At 34.7% G+C, this 20,872-nt stretch overlaps 1 protein-coding gene across 2 annotated transcripts in view; it reads left to right on the top strand.

Annotated features, from left to right (window-relative positions):
• The window catches only part of ankfn1 (ankyrin repeat and fibronectin type III domain containing 1), a 109,000-nt gene that overhangs the window by 30,584 nt on the left and 57,544 nt on the right, over positions 1-20,872 (top strand). For both annotated transcript variants that reach the window (XM_055004693.1, XM_055004692.1), the window contains exon 6: positions 2,939-2,976. In XM_055004693.1, coding sequence (XP_054860668.1) covers positions 2,939-2,976 — 38 coding nt within the window. The remainder of the gene's footprint in view (positions 1-2,938; positions 2,977-20,872) is intronic.

The raw sequence follows: 20,872 nt of genomic DNA, 5'->3' as shown, positions 1-20,872 counted from the left end.
TGAACATCATCACAAACACACCATCCCCACTGTGAAGCACGGTGGTGGCAGCATCATGATGTGAAGCACGGTGGTGGCAGCATCATGATGTGAAGCACGGTGGTGGCAGCATCATGATGTGAAGCACGGTGGTGGCAGCATCATGATGTACATGTTTATTTTGCCCAAAAAGTTAAGAAAAATATTTTTAAAAATCTGTCCAAAATGACACACATTGTCCAAATATGTCCAAAGTGACTCAAAAAATTGCCAAATTCCAAGAAAATTGTCTAAAATGCTTCATTTTTTTGCAAAATCGCACAATTTTTTGCGAAATTGAATGAAAATATGATCAAAATGATTTGAAATGTGTCAAATATGGCCAAAATTTAAAACTCAACATTAGCCTAAATGACAAAATCTGTCAAACATGAGTAAAATTCTGCAGAATAACTTGTAGAAAACAACACAATATTTGACCCAGGATGTGTCCTGTAAGATAAGAAGAACTGATTACAAAGAACTGATTCGAAGAATTATACGTTCTTGCAACAATTCTTGTCATTTGGCTAAAAAGTTAAGAAAAAGATTTGGAAAAAATATGTCCAAAGTTACTCAAAAATTTGTCAAAATTCCAACAAAACTGTCTATAATGTCTAAATTTTTTCAGATTTTTGTGAAATTGACGAACAATTTGGTCAAAATGATCTGAACCGTGTCAAAAATGGCCAAAATTTAAAGTCAAAATTAGCCTAAAGGACAAAACATGGGACAAATTTATCAAAAATGGCCAAAATGCAAAGTAAAACCTGTCCTAAATGAATAAAATTCTGCACAATGACTCAACATTTGGTCCAGGATGTGACTGTTATCTGCTGGCAGCACCTGAACCTTATTGTGAACGTTGGAGATGTGAGTGTTTTCTGATGGAGAGGATTCCTAGAAGCTGGAGAAGCTGGAGTGATGAGGGGGGAGGAGACCTCACGACGTCCTCGGTGGTCGCCACGGAGACGGAAGCCTCCCAGCTGCAGCCGGCGTCCTTCATGCTCCGCAGGACGAACAAACACACGTTAGTTCCACCACAGAGATCCTCTGGACCTCCAGGAGGACCATGTTTGTAGATTCTTCAGCTGCTGGACGACACAGAAACTCAAAGAAAACCTTCTGGACTCGATCAGTCCGTCTGCTGAAGATCTAAACTCCCTTTAACACCTAGTCCGGTTACTGTTTGATTATTGTGAGGAAGGAGAGAGAATGAGAAATGTCTCTGTCAGAACGAGGGAAACCAGGAAAAATATGGATTTCTCTCAATTATGGATTTGACAAAAATTACAAATTTATGGCAAAATGGAGATGTTTCACCATGCTGAATGGATCTTCAACAACTTTCTCCTCTGTTCACTGTTTCTCAGCTGTGCTGCATTTATTTATTCATCCAGTAGTTTTAGTTTTAATCTCAGGATCATTTTGGAGATTTTCTTTTTGATTATTTTAGAGAAATTTGATCCATTTTTGACCATTTTTCTCACTAATTTTGAATGAATTTCCAGGTTTTAGTCGTGTTAAACTAATTCTGAGTCCTTTTGGATAATTCTTTCAATTGTTTAAACAAGTTTAAGTCACTTTGGACTAATTTGGAGTAGTTTTTGACAATTTTTTGCAGGCATTCAGACAAGTTCACGTAATTTTGGACAGTTTTTCAATAATTTTGGAGAAATTTGAGCTATATTGGACAAATTTTGAAACAATTTTGGACAATTTTCTCATTGATTTTGGAAAGGTTTACAGATTCCGGTCATATCAAATAAATTAATGTTATTTTGGACAATTTGTTTTGAATTATTTTGACAAGTTTTAATCACTTTGGGCAAATTTTGAGACATAGAATTTTTGACAAATTTTCTGTCACTCTGGACAAGTTTCATGTCAGATTTCAGTCACTTTGGATGAAGTTTGAGTCATTTTCAACAATGTTCTTCAATTATTTCGAGAATTTTACGCCACTTTGAACGAATTTTCAGTCATGGTTAATAATTTTTTTCAGTTGGAGTCATTTTAGATGTTTTTCAATTATTTCGGAGAAATTTGAGCCATTTTTGACCGTGTTTTGAAGCCGTTTTAGACAATTTTCCCAATCATTTTGTACAAGTTTCCAAGTTTCAGTCATGTTTGACGAATTGTGAGTTGTTTTGGACAATTGTTTTTAAGGTATTCAGACAAGTGGAAGACATTTTAGACAAATTTTCAATAACTGGTGAAATTTTAACCATTTTGGACCAATTCTGAAGCCATTTTAGACAGTTTTGGTAATTAGAAAATGAGATGCAAAATGAGGAAAACAAGATGGACAGTGTGAAAAATTAAACACAAAATGAGAAAAACGACGTTTGAATTTTGACAAAGCAACACAAAATTAGAAAAAAAGCTCAATGAGAAAAATGAGATGAAATCAGGAAAATGAGGTCCAAAGTGAGAAAAGAGACTCAAATGAAAAAAACAACATCAAATGAGATGAATGAGACAAACAAGACGCAAAATAAGGAAAATTAGACTCAAAATAAGAATAACTCGACAAAAAACAAGATGCAAGATGAGGAAAATGAGATGCAAGTAAAGAAAAGAAAGACTCAAAATGAGAAAAATAAGACAAATTGGGAAAAATGACACAAAATGAGAAAAATTGAGACACAAAATGAGAAAAGCAAGACACAAAATCTGGAAAATGAGGTCCAAAATGAGATGAAAAATGAGATAAAATGAAACAAAATGAGAAAAGGGACTCAGAATGAGGAAAATATTACAAAATGAGAAAAATGAGAAAAGACAACACAAAATGAGCCAAATGACACAAAATGAGGAAAACGAGACACAAAATGAGATAACTAAATGGAGAATGTGTTAAACGATGACATTCTCATGACTGCTGATGCTGATGATTTTCTCTTCTGTTTCCTCACAGAGTCTGGGAACTCCGAGTCGATATGACATCAGGAAAAAGTGAGTTCATTTCGTCTTTTAATACCAAAGTCTTTCCTCCATTTTCACTCTGTTTCCTGTCGAGTGGTGATTTAATGAAGCTGTAGGTCCGACCTCTGCTGGGTGTTTCTGATGAACTACGTTATGTCGCCATTTTCTGTGCTCTCCTTTTTCACTCTGAATCAAATCGGGATATTTTTAGCTGGAACAAGAGCTGCTGTTGAAGCCTGAGTAAAGCTCAGTGGTTTGACTCATAGAACAGATTCTGTTGGGATTAACCTCCCGTCATGGAACCTGAACGTTCAGCTGCACAAGCCAGAACACAAAGCAGCTGAATCTGCTCACAAATTATGACAAGCACTGTTCACAACTCACCAAAATCACTTCAAACTTGTTCACATTGATTCAGCGTTTGACTACAATGACCCAAAACTTTCCAAAATGATTTAGAAAATGTTCAGAATGACTGAAATTGCCCCAAAGAACTTAAAACTTAAAAATGACTCAGAATTTTACCAAAGTTACAAAAAATTTGGCCATGATGACCCAAAATATGCCCAAAATGGCTCTAAATTCTCCAAAATGGTTTAAAAATGGACCAAAAATTACCTGAAGCTGTTTAAAATGACCAAAGATTTGGCCCAATAAGTAAACATTTTACAGAATGACTTAAATTTTAGCTACAATGACTTCAAACATGGTCCAAGTTACTCCAAATGACAAAAATATGTCCAAAAATAATTTAAAATGGGCCAAAATGACTCAAATAGTTCTAAACTACCAAAGTTTAGGTAAAATGACCAAATGACAAATGCGCAATGATTTAAAAATTGTCTCAAATGACGTAAAACTTGTCCAAAACGGCTTTGAAATGGGCCAAAATGACAAAATAAGTGGGCAAAAGTAGAAAGCAGCTAAATCATAATAACAACCCAATTCAGAACTCACTAACATGGTTTAAAACTTGTTTAAAATGACTCACAGTTTGACCAAAATGACCCAAAATTTGGCCAAAATAACTTAAAAATGGTCCAAAACTACAAAATTTTTCTGGAATGACTCAAAAGTTGACCAAAATTACAAACATATGTCCAACCATGAACTAAAATTGTCCAAAACAATTAAAAAATTTGGCCAAAATGTTTTGAAATTGTCCACAATAACCAAAAGTTTGGTGTAAATGATGAAACATTTTTACAGAATGACTTGAGTTTAGCTAAAATGACTTAAAACATGGTCAAAACAACTTCAAAAATGGCCAAAATGACAAAAAAATAAAAATAAAAATGGCAAAAGCAGGAAGCAGCTAAATCATAATAACAGCCCAATTCAGAACTCATTAAAATGACTTAAAACTGGTTTGAAATGACTCGATTTTACCAAAATGACCCAAAATTTAGCCACAATAACTTAAACATGGTCCAAATGTCTTAAATTTCCCAAAATAGCTTAAAACCTGTCTGAAATTACTCACAAGTTTGCCAGAATGACTCAAAAGTTGGCAAAAATGACAAAAAATATGTTCAACAATAAACAAAATTGTCCAAAATGAATAAAAATTTGTCCAGAATTACTTAAAATTGAGCTAAAATGACTTGAAATATGGCCAAAACTACTCCAAAAGTGGCCTAAATTGCAAAATAAATGACCAAAAGCAGAAAGCAGCTAAATCGTAATAACACACAGTTCAGAATTCACCAGAATGATTTAAAACTTGATCAAAATGACTCACAGTTTGACCAAAATAACTTAAAATGGTCCAAAATAACAAAATTTTGCTGAAATGACTCAAAAGTTGACAGAAATGACAAAAATATGTCCAACAATGAACAAAAAATATCCAAAACAATTGGTCAAATTGTCCACAGTTACCATAAATAAGGTCTAAATAACTAAACTTTTTTTACAGAATGACTTCAAATTTGGATTGGCTAAAATGACGTGAAACATGGTCAAAATTACTAACCCAAATGACAAAAATATGGCCAGAAGATGATTCAACACAGTTCAGTATGCTGTGGTTTTATTCCCAGTTTTGGACAAACTGGTTCTTTTCAAACCACCAGTTTGCCTGAATGTGAATAAATCCAACCTGAAAACTTGCATTCTGCAGCTCCGGACACCTTTAATCATCCTGGAAACAAGCTGTATTTTTCTCTTAACAACTTTCTCCATTTTCACACCGAAGCTGAATTTCACACTGAGCTGATAAAACACAGGAGAATGAACAAACAAGGACAGAATTATCTTTTCAAAAAATCACTGAAATGACAGCCAGAAACTGTAAAAACAGAAAGAATGATCAGATATTTAATTTTCAGATGGTCCATGAACAGTTCTGTCAGAAAATCAACAAAATCAATCATTTTATTCTTTCACATTCAGACAACAGAAAGGAGACAAAACTGTTCCTCAGAGTTTGTTGAGGCTGTAAAAATATAAATAGTTACTCATCTTAAGGATGTAGAAACAAAACGACATAAAATGAGAAAAACACAACATATAAATGACATAAATTCGAAAAACTTTTCCAAAGAGTCAAAGACACAAACGAGACAGAAAACAACTAAAATCAGACACAAAACAAGACAGACAGAACAGAGAACGACCCTATAAAACTAAAATAAGACACAAAATGAGAAAAGTGAGACGCAACATGAGAAAAAGACGCAAAATGAGAAAATTGAGATTTGAAGATTGACAAAACAAAATGAGAACGAGACACAAAACAAGACCAACAATGCACAAAACCAGGAAAATGAGGTGCAAAATTAGAAAAACAAGACTCATAATGAGAAAAATGAGGCATAAGCTGTGAAAAAAGAGATGCAAAATGATATATATCAAAATGAGAAAACTAGACACCTAGATGATAGAAAAGAGACAGAAATTACCAGAGACACAAAATGACAGAGAAAACAATCCAAAACAAGAAAAACAAGACACAAAATGAGGAAAATGAGATGCAAAAGAAGAAAAAGAAGATGGACAACATGAAAAAAAATTGAACACAAAATGAGAAAAATGTCATTTGACATTTGACAAAACAACACAAAATTAGAAGAAAAAAAGGCTCAATGAGGAAAACAAGACACAAAATCAGGAAAATGAGTTGCAAAATACCAAAAATGAGACTAAAAATAAGATAAACAAGATAAAATGAGAAAAATGAGACACAAAATGAAAAAAACATGATGCACAATGAGGAAAAATGACACAAAATCAGGAAAATGAGGTCCAAAATGAGACAAAACAAGAAAGACAACACAGAATGAGAGAAATGAGATAAACAAGATGCAAAATGAGAAAAATGAGATGCAAAGCAAAAAGACTCAAAATCAGAAAAACAAGGAACAAAATGAGAAAAAGCAAGACAAAATTAGATGCAAAATGAGAAAAACAAGACTGAAACGGAGAAAAAGAAATGGACAATGTGAAAAATAAAATGAGAAAAATGAGACAAACGAAAAATAGGAGATAAAATTTTATGGTTTCGATCATTCTAACTACTGACAGAAGACATCTCTGAGTTCTCTGTCCTTCATGGTGTTCTGTTTCATAGAACTGCAGGACTTTAAAAATGAACCACAGTGAAGAAAAACAAGACAGAAGTTTCCCTTCTCATAACCTGGTTACTCCCAAAGTCCTCATGTAGTCCGTTAATAACCATAAGAGGCCTCATATAGTCCCTTAACAACCATGAGTCCTCATATAGTCTGTTAATAACCATATGGGTCCTCATATCGTCCCTTAATAACTATATGAGGCTTCATATATTCCCTTAATAACCATGAGTCCTCATATAATCCAGTCCGTTAATAACCATATGGGTCCTCATATAGTCCCTTAATAACCATATGAGACCTCATATAGTCCCTTAATAACCATGAGTCCTCATATAGTCCATTAATGACCATATGAGGTCTCATATAGTCCATTAATAACCATATGAGTCCTCATATAGTCCCTTAATAACCATATGAGGCTTCATATAGTCCCTTAATAACCATGAGTCCTCATATAGTCCATATAGTCCGTTAATAACCATATGGGTCCTCATATAATCCCTTAAATAACCATATGAGGCGTCATGTAGTCCCTTAATAACCATGAGTCCTCACATAGTCCCTTAATAACCATATGAGGTCTCATATAGTCCCTTAATAACCATATGAGGCCTCATATAGTCCATTAATAACCATATGAGGCCTCATATAGTCCTTTAATAACCATATGGCTCCTCATATAGTCTGTTAATAACCATATGGGTCTTCATATAGTCCCTTAATAACCATATGGGTCCTCATATAATCCGTTGATAACTATATGGGTCCTCATATAGTCCCTTAATAACCATATGATGCCTCATATAGTCCTTTAATTATCATATGAGGCCTCATATAGTCCCTTAATAACAATCTGAGGCCTCATATAGTCCGTTAATAACAATATGAGGCCTCATATAGTTCTTTAATAATCACATGAGGCCTCAGATAGTCCTTTAAAAACCATACGAAGCCCGTATGGTTATTAACGGACAATATGAGGTCTCTTCATCCACCTCCAGTAAAATATTTCTGTGGATTTTGACATTTTGAACTCAACAGATGGAAGAGTTTCACATACAAACAGGAAATCTGAGAAAAATAAATCAGACAATGAAGCCGTCTCTGTTCATAAAAGTAGAAGTTGGCAGGAAGATGCTGTTGTTGGTGTTTCCTCTGTGGTGAAATGACTCCATCTGTTTTATCACGGATGCTCCTTTTTCCAACAATTCTTTTATTCTTCTGCTCATCTCCTGTTTAAAATCAAATCTGTTCCAACCACAGAATTGCTTTTTTAAATTCAGCAGCAGATTCTGGTCACATTCAGCTTCAATAATTAATCAAATCTAACCGAAATGTTTATGTTTCTCACAGAAATCTGTATGTAGAGGGGCATGCAGTCTAGATTGATTAAATAATTACGTACGATAGCAACATTGAAATAGTGGACTTTAATGTAAGTATAAATGTCTTCAATTCACAATTTTTACATTTTTAAAGAAATGTTTTAATTTAAATGCAACTATAGTCATAATAATGTTGATTATAGCAGCTATAAATGCTATTAATACTTAGTACTTACTAATACTTATAATAGTATATTATTGGAAAATCTAGTCACAGTATTGAACCATCAACTGCATGTTGTACTGTAGTAAATAACTTAAATTAGTCACAATTGTAATAGTGTAAATATACAGAAAACATGTTATTCTGATCGGTATTCAGAAAAAAAACTGAATATTTAAATCAGTCAATTTATACAGAAAAACAAGATGCAAAACATGCAAAATGAGATGCAACATGAGAAAAACATGATGGACAATATTTAAAAAATTTACACACAAAATGAGAAATACGAGATTTGAAATTTGACAAAACACCAATTGAGAAGAATGAGACACAGAACAAGATAAACAAGACACAAAACAAGGAAAATGAGACTAAAAATAAGAAAAACAACACAAAAAATCAGCAATATTACACATAAAATGAAATAAACAAGATATAAAATGATAAAAAAAGACAAAACTAGATGCAAAATGTAAAAAATTAGACAAAAAGAAAAGCACCACAAGATGAGAGGAACGAGAAACAAGACACAAAACAAGGAAAATGAGATGCAAAAGAAGAAAAACAAGATGTAAAAAGTTCAACACAATGAGAAAAATTAGATTTGAAATTGGATTTAAAATCAGAAAAAGGCAACACAAATTGACATAAAATGATTCTAAATAAGAAAAACAAGACACAAAACGTGGAAAATGCAAAATGACAAAAACAAGCTGGATAATGTGAAAAACATTGAACACCAAATAAGAAAAACGAGATTTTAAATTGGACAAAAGAACACAAAATGAGAAGAATGACATAAAGTGAAAAAAAGACATAAATGAGATAAACAAGACTAAATTAGATGCAAAATGAGAAACATGAGACGCAAATAAAGAAAAAAGGTTCAAAATAAGAAAAACGAGACACAAAATCAGAAAAACTAGACAAAATGAGAAAATTTAGACATAAAGGTTAGAAAATGAGACAAAATGGAAAAAACGACATAAAATGAGAAAAACAAGCCAAAATTTGATGCAAAATGACAAAAATGAGACAGAATGAGAAAAGAGATCCAAATAAAAAAGATTCAAAATGAGAAAAATGAGAGAAAAATAAAAATGATATAAAATGATATGAACAAAGCGAAATTAGATACAAAATGACAAATGAGATAAAATTAGAAAAGCATCACAAGATGAGAAGAACAAGAAACAAGATGCAAAATGGGGGAAATGAGATGCAAAAGAAGAAAAACAAGATGTAAAAAGTTAACACAAAATGAGAAAAACGAGATTTGAAAGTTTAAAAATTGGATCTAAAATCAGAACAATGCAACACAAATTTACAAAAAAGATTCAAAATAACAAAAGCAAGACATGAAATGAGGGAAGTGAGACACAAATAAGGAAAAATAGACTCGAAATGAGAAAAATAAGACAAAAAGAGAAGGAGAAACAAGACGTAAAATGTGGAAATGAGATACAAATGAGAAAAACAAGATGGACAATGTGAAAATAATAAACACAATGAGAAAAACGAGGCTTGAAATTGGACAAAAGAGCACAAATTGAGAAGAATGAGACATAAAATATAAAAAGACATAAAACGAGGTAAAAACAAGACAAAATTAGATGCAAAATGAGAAAACTAGACACTAATAAGGAAAAAAGACTCAGAATGAGAAAAATAAGACAAAATCAGGAAAATGAGATCCAAATAAAGAAAAAAAACTGAAAATGAGAAAAACATGACTTAAAATGAGAAAAAAACGATACAAAATGAAAATAAACAAGACAAAATTAGATACAAAGTGAGAAAATTGAGATGCTTATAAGGGGAAACAAGACAAAATGAGACAAACAAGGCAAAATCAGGAAAATGAGACACAAAAGGAGAAAAATTAGACATATGATGAAAAAATGAGACACAAAATGAGACAAAGAAGATAAAATGAGATGCAAAGTGAGAAAAATGAGACACAAATGAAGAAAAAAGCCCGAAAACAAGAAAAACATGAATCAAAAGGAGAAAAATGACACATAAAATGAGACATATTTTGTCATCTCCTCTCTGCTCTGTGATAACACTGCCTGCAGTTCAGCTGGAAACCGTCTGAATTTCATTCATTCATGGAGAATCAGTTGAAGCGAGTTTTTCTTGTTTCTGTTAATCTTTTTCGAGAACCATTTGGTCACTCTGATGAGAGTCGCAGGTGTGTGTGTTTGTATGTGTGTGTGTGTGTGTGTGTGTGTGTGTGTGTGTGTGTGTGTGTGTGTGTGTGTGTGTGTGTGTGTGTGTGTGTGTGTTTACTTAAGTCAAAACTGGGGACTGTAACGGCTCTCACACCTGTTAATTGGGGACACATTTGCCCCAAGGGTCCATGAGTAGATTTCATTATAATTGTATTCAGCGTGCTTCACAATTGATTAGAGTGTGTGTGTGCGTGTTTCTGTCTGTGTGTGTGTGTGTGTGTGTGTGTGTGTGTGTGTGTGTGTGTGTGTGTGTAGGTGTGTGTGCGTGTGCGTGTGTCTGTGTGTGTGCATGTGCGTGTCTGTGTGTTCAGTCACTTGTTCCTGAACATACAATACTTGTATGTAAGATCAGAGGTTTCCCTCCAGTGAAGCAATGCTGAATTAATTGTCCGGAATAAACAGAACATGACGGACGGTTTAAAGTGCGGAAGGAATAAAAGGAGGAGAGAAAAAGACATTCATGTAAAAGTGGAGCGTGTCTCTTTGAAATTTCACTGAAATTATAAAAACCCAGCAGCACTCACATGTTTCAGGCTCTAAAGGTAAAACCTGGATGCTTTAGAAATGCAGCAGGGAGAGGAAAAAACAACTAAATTAGACAAATATTTGTTGTGAGCAACCTTTGACAATAAACCCAAGCCACCCTTCTTTATTATTAATCCTTAATGTAACACTTGCTGCTGATTAACCTCTTTAATTAAACTGCTTTGTGGACGCCAGCATCTACTGTCTGTTTCCATGTAAACCAGCCTCTGACTGAAGTCTATCACATAAATGCAGCTGTCAGGATTATTCAAAGCTTATGAACTGCAAATATGTGAATTAGAAAGGATTTAGAAATGTTCCAAATGACGCAGAAGTATTCCAAAGTTACAAAAAAATTATACAAACTGGTCTACAATTGCTCAGAAATAGTTCAAAACGTTTGATAGAGTTTCCTAAAATCACCCAAAAGTGAGGCAAAATGTGTTTCTCCTCCTAAATGTCATGTGTCTGTCTGCTGGACTGATGAAGTCCTGAGGCTCAGAAATGATGGAAAAAGTCCATTAAAAAGTGATAAATCTGAACCCACCACTATGGACTTCAAGGACCTGAAATGTTCTAAATGAGACTAAACTTATAGACTGGACCCAGGAAAGGAGAACGTCCCCTGGAGAAAGTTCTAGAGTAGACTTACCGACTACTGTACAGTTGTCGGTAGGTCTACTCTAGAACTTTCATCAAGAGGTAGGTCTACTCTAGAACTTTCTAGAACTTTCATCAAGAGGTAGGTCTACTCTAGAACTTTCTAGAACTTTCATCAAGAGGTAGGTCTACTCTAGAACTTTCATCAAGAGGCAGGTATGCTCTCGAACTTTTGTCAAGATGTAGGTCTGCTCTAGAACCTTCGTCAAGAGGTAGATATACTCTTACACTTTTGTAAAGAGGTACGTATACTCTTGAACTTTCGTCAAGAAGTAGGTATACTCTAGAAGTCCCCTGGAAAAAATTCTGGAGTAGACTTAGTAAAAGGATGTTCTCCTTTCGGGCTTTCAGTCTTTAAGTTTAGACTTCCAGGTCCTTGAGAACATCTAGAATTTTCTACAGGGAACATTCTCCTTTATGTACTTCAAGAACCTGGAACTCTGGAAATATTTCCAGTATGAAGGTAGAACTTTGATTATTAATAAAGTTCCTGGAGATGAAGAACCAGATGATTCTGAGGAGGTCTGGGAGGAAATGTTCAATTTACATTCATTAATTAATGATATCAAATGTGAATTTTCACACAAAAATGTTATGAAAATCTTGTTTTTGACAAACCTCTCTTTTTAAAAAGCATCTCCACCTATAAAACTGATGGATTTATCTTTTAAACACCATGATTTAAAAAACAAATCTTTATTTTTATTAAAATAGTGAACAGTTAATTTAAGATATTGAGTATAATATACATTTTTACTTGGATTTAGAAAAATGTAAACCTGCAGTTAGTTAACATTTGGAATTATGTGTAGAATCATAAATAACTGAGAATTCACATTTATTCACTGAGATGTCCTGAAGAAAACACAAACAGATTCTAGGATCCTGCAGCATCATTTTTTTCTGTTTAAACTCCCTGATGGAACCAAACGACAGAACGTTCTGCAGCATCTTTAACTCAGTCGAGTCGTGAGCTTCGTCGCTGCAGAGCTGCAGTTTACAGCATCCAGGGGCCCGAGGTGGCCATTAAGAATAATGGCTTCTAGCTGCTGTTTCCATGGTGACAGGAAAGAGGTGAAGGAGGAGTCGTTGTGATGGAGAACGTCGGATCGTCTCCAGTTGCTCGGTGTAGATCTATCGGAACTGAACTCGGTTTAAATATTAAATCAGCTTCATCTAAAGAGAAAACACTCAGAATACTCTAAAAATATTCAATAAATTTGGAACTAGCTGAAAAATTATCTATAATAAGACAGAATAATTATCTACAAATACAGTAAAAATATCTGTTAAAGCCTGAAAACATAAGATCAGATCAAAATGTAATCCTAATCTGGTTCATTTCACAAGTTGTCCCTTTTTAAAAAGCATCTCCACCTATAAAACTGATGGATTAATATTTTGAAACACCGCGATTTTTAAAAAAAATCATGATTTTTATTAAAATAATAAGCAATTAATAAGCGATACAGCATTTAATATACCACAGTCTGTTTTTATAATTGTATTGATATTTTTGTAAATGTAAAAAATGCAGAAAGAAAAGAAAAGAAAACACAATCTGGCAGCAAAGGTTCCAGAAAAAATAATTTAAAAAACTGTAAACACAGTGAAAATAACTGTACCAGATAATCTCTGTAATTTTAAAATCAATAATAGAAATTACATTTTCCCCCCTCATTTTTAAAATATCTAATTTAGATACAGTAAAGCTTTATAGTTTCAAGCAGAAATTTTGGTCATATATCTATTTTTTGTGGGTATTTTTGGCTTTTTATTTTCTTTCCCTTTTTTGTCTTATTTTTCATGGTTTTGGTAACATTTAGCCTCTTTTTGTTTGCTTGTTTTCTTGTTTCACGTCCTTTTTGTGTTTTTTGGCTCTTTTGACCCTGTTTGTGGTTATATTTAGGCTCTTTTTGGTCATATACCTCTTTTCTTGTTTTTTTTTTTTGCCTTTTTGGTTCATCTTTGTACGTGTTTCTGGTAATATTTAACCTATTTTTTGTCCTTTTTTGGCCTCACAGCAGCCTTTCAGTAAAGCAGATTTATTTAACGTGTTTAACATCATATCACTAGAAAATCTTTGTAAGTATTTTGCAGGTGAACTTGTTCACCTGCTCCTGGTCAGCTGTCGGGAACTAAACACCTTTCCATGTTATTTAGACACGAACACGCCTGCTACACGTCATTAAGGATGTTTCAAAGGAGAGCTCCTGAATTAGCAGCAGAACACAGATCAGGTCTGCAAGTGAAGGTTCTCCTCTTCAGCAGCTTTTCATGTCAAACTGTTTTATGAGTTTCATAATGCTGTCCTCACTTTCATCGCTCTCTACTTCCTTTTATTGACACTCTTCTGTACGGAGTATCTCTCGGCACCTTGACGAGTCTTTATAAACACATTTTAATGTCAGTATTATTCAGCAGACTTTCATTTCTTAGACGTTTAGCCGACAGTGACCTCGTCCTACTCCACTCTGAAGATAATCTTACGTAAACTGTCTTCAACAGAACCTCACCTTAAACTCTGCAGACTGAAATATTACCATCGCTTATGAGGATAGAAAACCTGAAAGAACATCTGCAACAGGAAGATGAGAAACCAACACCTGACAACAGAGAATATCCATCCATCCATTATCTATACACCGCTTAATCCTCATTAGGGTCATGGGGGGGGGCTGGAGTCTATCCCAGCTGACTCAGGTGAAGGCAGGGGACACCCTAGACAGGTCACCAGTCTGTCGCAGGGCTACATACAAAGACAAACAAGCACTCTCACATTCACACCTACGGGCAATTTAGAATGATCAATTAACCTCAGCATATTTTTGGACTGTGGGAGGAAGCCGGAGTACCCGGAGAAAACCCACGCATGCACAGGGAGAACATGCAAACTCCATGCAGAAAGATCCCGGGAAAGCCGGGACGTGAACCAGGGATCTTCTAGCTGCAAGGCGAAAGTGCTAACCACTACTCCACTGTGCAGCCCACAACAGAGAATATGTGTGAAAAAATACCTGTATATAGTCAAACGTTTACCCCAATACTCAGAGTACTCATCAGGTTCTTCATCTCCAGTAACTTCATCAATGATCAGAGTTCTACCTTCATACTGGGAATATTTGCAGAGTTTCAGGTCCTTGAAGTCCATAGAGGAGAACGTCTCCTTAGGTCTACTCTAGAACTTTCTCCAGTTGTCGGTAGGTCTACTTGAGAACTTTCTCCAGGGGACGTTCTCCTTTCTTGCTTCCAGTCTTTAAGTCTAGTCTCACTTAGAACATTCCAGGTCCTTGAAGTTCATAGAGGTGGGTTCAGATTGATCACTTTTAATGGACTTTTTTCATCATTTCTGAGCCTCAGAACTTCATTAGTCCAGCAGATAGACACATGACATTTAGGAGGAAAACCATATCTGAGTTCTGGTAAAATTTGCAACTAAAATGACTCAAAAAGCTAGAAAATCACCACAAAAATGGCCAAAATTACCCCCAGAAGAGCCAGAATTACCCTGAAATGTTCATATATGTCAGCAAGGACATGCAAAATCACCTCAAAAAATGCCAAATTTAAAACTACCACAAAACAAGTAAAATGCGACAATAACTCAAATTTGACACAAAAAACATACAAAATAACCACAAAACGACCAAAATTACCACAAAAAGACACAAAATCACCCGAAAAAGAGCCCAAACTACCTTGAAAGATTCAAATATGCCAGGAAAAACACCCTAAATTTTCCACAAAAAGAATCAAAACTACCACAAAACAGCTGAAATTGGGACAAAAATTCAAATTTGGCACAAAAAGCTTGCAAAAAAATAACAAAAAGACACAAAATTTCCACTGAATGATCCAAAATCACCCCTCAAAATAAGAGAAAACCAAAATTATCAACATTTTTGACCCTAAAACCACCAGATGGTTGGAAATCTTGTTTTGACACCATTTATCAGTCAGAAACCGTAAAAACAGAAGGAATCCTCAGATTTTCCAATGGTCCTTGAACTAATCACGTGTAAAAAGCAGTTTGATCTTTACATAAGATTAGTTCAAGGGCCCTTGGAAAATCTGATGATTCCTTCACAGTCATGTAAGTTATAGTAATTCCTAATACTCAGATTTTTCTATCAAATATATGTAAGATGTTATTTTTTCCTGATTAAACGTAAAGGATGTGTCATTTTATAGAAGAGCAGCTGTACAGTTAGCCTGTAAGCTCATTTTATTTCTGTGATTTTTAAGATCTTTTGTCTGTAATTTAACTAAACAGCAAAACTGTGTTGCAGTAAAAAAGGTTAATTTTTTAGTGTAAAGTGAGTATAAATGTGACAGATTATAAAGAACAAAACAAGTTAAAAATAAAGCCGACCACCTGAATGAAACGTTCCCTCTTTGTTAGAACATCCTCGTAGTAACTGGAGCTGGTGAGTCATCGCTTCATTAAAGGATCTCTGCTTCCTCCCACTCTTCCTCTCTAGGAGCTTCACTCAGCAGCTCTTCCCCTTCATCTTCCTCAGACAGCTTCAGGACTGAAGGGTTCATCAGACACACTTTTATTAAGAACGGTTCAACTTGATCTGCTGAGTTTTACTTTAAAATCAAACTAAATTAGAAGGTTCCTGAAGACATTCTAATGAAGGTTCCTGAAGACGTTCTGAGTTCTAATGAGGGTTCCTGAAGATATTCTGAGCTCTGATGAAGGTTCCTGAAGATGTTCTGACTTCTAATAAAGGTTCCTGAAGACGTTCTGAGTTCTAATGAAGGTTACTGAAGACGTTCTGAGTTCTAATGAAGGTTCCTGAAGATGTTCCGAGTTCTAATGAAGGTTTCCAAAGATGTTCGGAGTTCTAATGAAGGTTTCCAGTTTCCAAAGATGTTCGGAGTTCTAATGAAGGTTCCTGAAGATATTCTGAGCTCTGATGAAGGTTCCTGAAGATGTTCTGAGTTCTAATGAAGGTTCCTGAAGACGTTCTGAGTTCTAATGAAGGTTCTGGAAGACGTTCTAAGTTCTAATGATGGTTCCTGAAGACGTTCTGAGTTGTAATGAAGGTTCCCGAAGATATTCCGAGTTCTAATGAAGGTTTCTGAAGACGTTCTGAGTTCTAATGAAGGTTCCTGAAGACATTCTGAGTTCTAATGAAGGTTAATGAGTCCTCTTATTATTATACATCAGATATAATTTTTAATACTACGTTTATTTTGAAAAGCCAACATGTTTAATGAACCTGGATCACTTCCTTGAAACATCTTTTAGCTTTTACTTTGAAGGTGTCGTGCATTTCAGAGCATCCTGTTAACTGCCTGTAGATACCAGTGTTTTCGTGATCTCCAAAATTAAGACTTTCTTTAAAAAATTTAATCCGTTTTGCAAAAGAACACGTTAGAACACTAGAACCCATTAGAACTTGTTGCAACCTATAGAACCTCTTAGACCACATTAGAACACATTAGAACCTGTTAGAACATATTAGATACTAACATGTTCTAACCTTTTAGAACCTATTATAACCTATTAGATCAGTTAGAATGTATTAGAACATGTTAGAACCTGTCAGACTTTATTAGAACATGTTAGACCCTGTTAGAACATATTAGATGCAAACATGCTCTAACCTCTTAGAACCTATTATAACCTATTAGACCTGGTTAGAAAATATTAGAACCTGTTAGAACCCGTTAGAACCTGTTAGAACCCATTAGATGCTAACATGTTCTAAACTTTTAAAACCTATTATAATCTATTAGACTCGGTTAGAACCTGTTAGAACATATTAGATCCAAACATGCTCTAACCTTTTGGAACCTATTATAACCTATTAGACTTGGTTAGAACATATTAGAACCTGTTAGAACCAGTTAGAACCTGTTAGAACCCATTAGATATTAACATGTTCTAACGTTTTAGGCCCTATTATAACCTATTAGACTTGGTTAGAACCTGTTCGAACCAGTTAGAACCTGTTTGAACCAGTTAGAACCTGTTAGACACTAACAGGTTCTGACCTTTTAAAGCCTATTGTAACCTATTAGACTCGGTTAGAACCTGTTACAACCTGTTAGAGTCAGTTGGAACCTGTTAGATCCTGTTAGAGCCAGTTAGAACTTGTTAGACCATATTAGAACCAGGTAGAACCCATTAGAAGTTGTTGCAACCTATAGAACCTCTTAGACCACATTAGAACACATTAGAACCTGTTAGAACATATTAGATACTAACATGTTCTAACCTTTTAGAACCTATTATAACCTATTAGATTAGTTAGAACGTATTAGAACATGTTAGAACCTGTCAGACTTTATTAGAACATGTTAGACCCTGTTAGAACATATTAGATGCAAACATACTCTAACCTCTTAGAACCTATTATAACCTATTAGACCTGGTTAGAAAATATTAGAACCTGTTAGAACCCGTTAGAACCTGTTAGAACCCATTAGATACTAACATGTTCTAAACTTTTAAAACCTATTATAATCTATTAGACTCGGTTAGAACCTGTTTGAACCAGTTAGAACCTGTTTGAACCAGATAGCACCAGTTAGAACCTGTTCGAACCAGTTAGAACCTGTTAGACACTAACAGGTTCTGACCTATTAAAGCCTATTGTAACCTATTAGACTCGGTTAGAACCTGTTACAACCTGTTAGAGTCAGTTGGAACCTGTTAGATCCTGTTAGATCCAGTTAGAACTTGTTAGACCATATTAGAACCAGGTAGAACCCATTAGAACCAGTTTGAACCAGTTCGAACCTGTTAGAACGTGTATCAGGGCGTTGTTTATATCACCAGTAACAGTTTATACAGTGAAGCTTCATTTAAACCAACTATTGATGATATTTTTCTGCAGTTTGAAGCCTAGTTATGTGTAATATAATATTATTAAACCATATTTAGGGGTAGTTTTGTTGTTTTAATACACATAAATATAATTTATTAAACATTAGAACACCAAAACGTTCACATAACATAGAATGAAGGTAAATCAGAGCAGGACCTGTGGTAGAAATTAGATGATCAGGTTGATTTTTTTTTGATGATCTCTGCATGCAGTAAACCAGCAGGAATGAAAGCAGTGTCTCTGATGGATGAAGTCATTTCCTGGCTCTCAGAGGAAAACTTCTCCATAAACCCCATCCTCTCTGCAGAGTCGTGACTCGTCGTGTTGTGACGAGTCGTTACGAGCTCCTGAGTCACTGCTGAGAGACATAACGAGCTGGAACAGTGAGCACCAACCAGAGGACGACTTTGTCTGTTTGTTCCAGCAGGAGAACATCTGAGAGCTCAAATCTGGACACATTTCAGGGTTTTAGTTCCTCAGTTTTAGCCAAAAAAAAATAAGAAAAACTGGAGACCTGTTGACAGGAAACATGAAACCAGTCTGTTTGTAAGATGTAAGTATGTCATCCTTAGTAGAACATCTGGTTCTTCATCCCCAGTAAATTCATCAATGACCAGAGTTCTACCTTCATACTGGGAATATTTCCAGAGTTCCAGGTCCTTGAAGTCCATAGAGGAGAACATCCCCTGGAGAAAGTTCTAAATTAGACCTACCTCTTGACAAAAATTCTAGAACTTTCTCCAGTTGTCGGTAGGTCTACTCTAGAACTTTCTCCGGGGGACGTTCTCCTTTCCTGCTTCCAGTCTTTAAGTTTAGTGTCACTTAGAGCATTCCAAGACCTTGAAGTCCATAGATGTGGGTCCAGATTTATCACTTTTTAATGGACTTTTTCCATCATTTCTGAGCCTCAGAACTTCATCAGTCCAGCAGATAGACACATGATGTTTAGGAGGAGTTCTGGGGAAAACTGCAACTAAAATAACTGAAAAAACTGAAAAATCACCACAAAAATGGTCAAAATTACCACAAAAACACCCAAAATCACCACAAAACAGCCCAAACTTCCACAAAACAGCTGAAATTGCAACAAGAACTCAAATTCGGCACAAAAAACATGGAAAATTACCCCATAAAGACCCAAAATTATCCTGAAAGGTTCATATATGCCAGCAAAAACATGGAAAATCACCACAAAAACAGCCAAATTTACCACGAAAAGGACCAAGATTACCATGAAACAGGTAAAACTGTGACAAATAACTGAAATTTGGCACAAAAAAAACATGCAAAATAACCACAAAAATGGCCAAAATTACCACAAAAAGACACAAAATCATCCTAAAAAGAGCCAAAACTATCCTGAAAGGTTCAAATATGCCAGGAAAAGCACCCAAAATCACCACAAAAAGTACCAGAATTACCACAAAACAGCTGAAATTGCAAGAAGAACTCAAATTCGGCACAGAATTAACCCATAAACACCCAAAATTACCCTGAAAGTTTAAAATATGCCAGCAAAAACATGGAAAATCACCACAAAATGGCCAAATTCACCACCAAAAGTAGCAACATTACCTCTATGTAGGTGAAATTGCGACACGAACTCAAATTCAGCAGAAAAAAATGGCAAAATTACCCCATAAAAACCCAAAACTATCCTGAAAGGTTCATACATGCCAGCAAAAACACCCAAAATCACCACAAAAACAGTCAAATTTACCTTGAAAAGGACCAAAACTACCAACAGGTGAAACTGTGACAAAAAAACCCCTCAAATTTGGTACAAAAGACATGCAAAATGACCACAAAAATAATATAAATAATAATAATGATAATAAAAGAATCTTCAGTAGATTATAAACCATTGTATTAAATCATGTGTAGATTAAAACCAACACATTAAACTGTTTCACGTCACGGATGTTCAACATGTTCACATGAAACACATAAAACTTGATCCCGTGTTGAAGTCGACACGCGTGATCGACCCGCTCCTCTCGGCTCTCTAAATGCCCGCAGAGCTTCATCCTGCCTCCTCCTCCTCTTCCTCACCTGTTGCTCTTCAATGGGCGCCATGGCAACAGAGGCAGCTGCAGCCAATCAGCAGGAAGCAGCTTTTCTTTGTTGGATGTTTGAAGCAGAACGTCCAGATGTTAGGAGGAGAACAACTCTTTATTCAGAGGAGGAAAAATTAAACACTTTTATGAAATGGTTTAATGATTTTAATGAAAAAATTCACACCTGATCTTTGATTATTTATTGATTATCTGTAATTATTGCATCAATATTTTGTCTGATCAATTCCGTTTTTGTGCAGGTTCAGGTTTTAAAAAACAAATATTTGGAACCTTAAAACTGTCTGCCATAAAAATATTAATTTATATAATTAATATTTTTAAATTTAACATTAATATATTAACATAATTTTACTAGATATTATCTGTAATTTACTTTATTATATTCCATTTTTTAGACATCAATATTCATATCTTTTTATTAAAAAAAACAGCAAAATAAAATATTTTTAAGCAGATTTAAA

Source organism: Amphiprion ocellaris, chromosome 18, assembly GCF_022539595.1.
Source record: "Amphiprion ocellaris isolate individual 3 ecotype Okinawa chromosome 18, ASM2253959v1, whole genome shotgun sequence".
NCBI lineage: Eukaryota > Metazoa > Chordata > Actinopteri > Pomacentridae > Amphiprion > Amphiprion ocellaris.
Note: the sequence above shows the minus strand (reverse complement) of the source record. Positions and strands in the feature narration are given on the sequence as shown.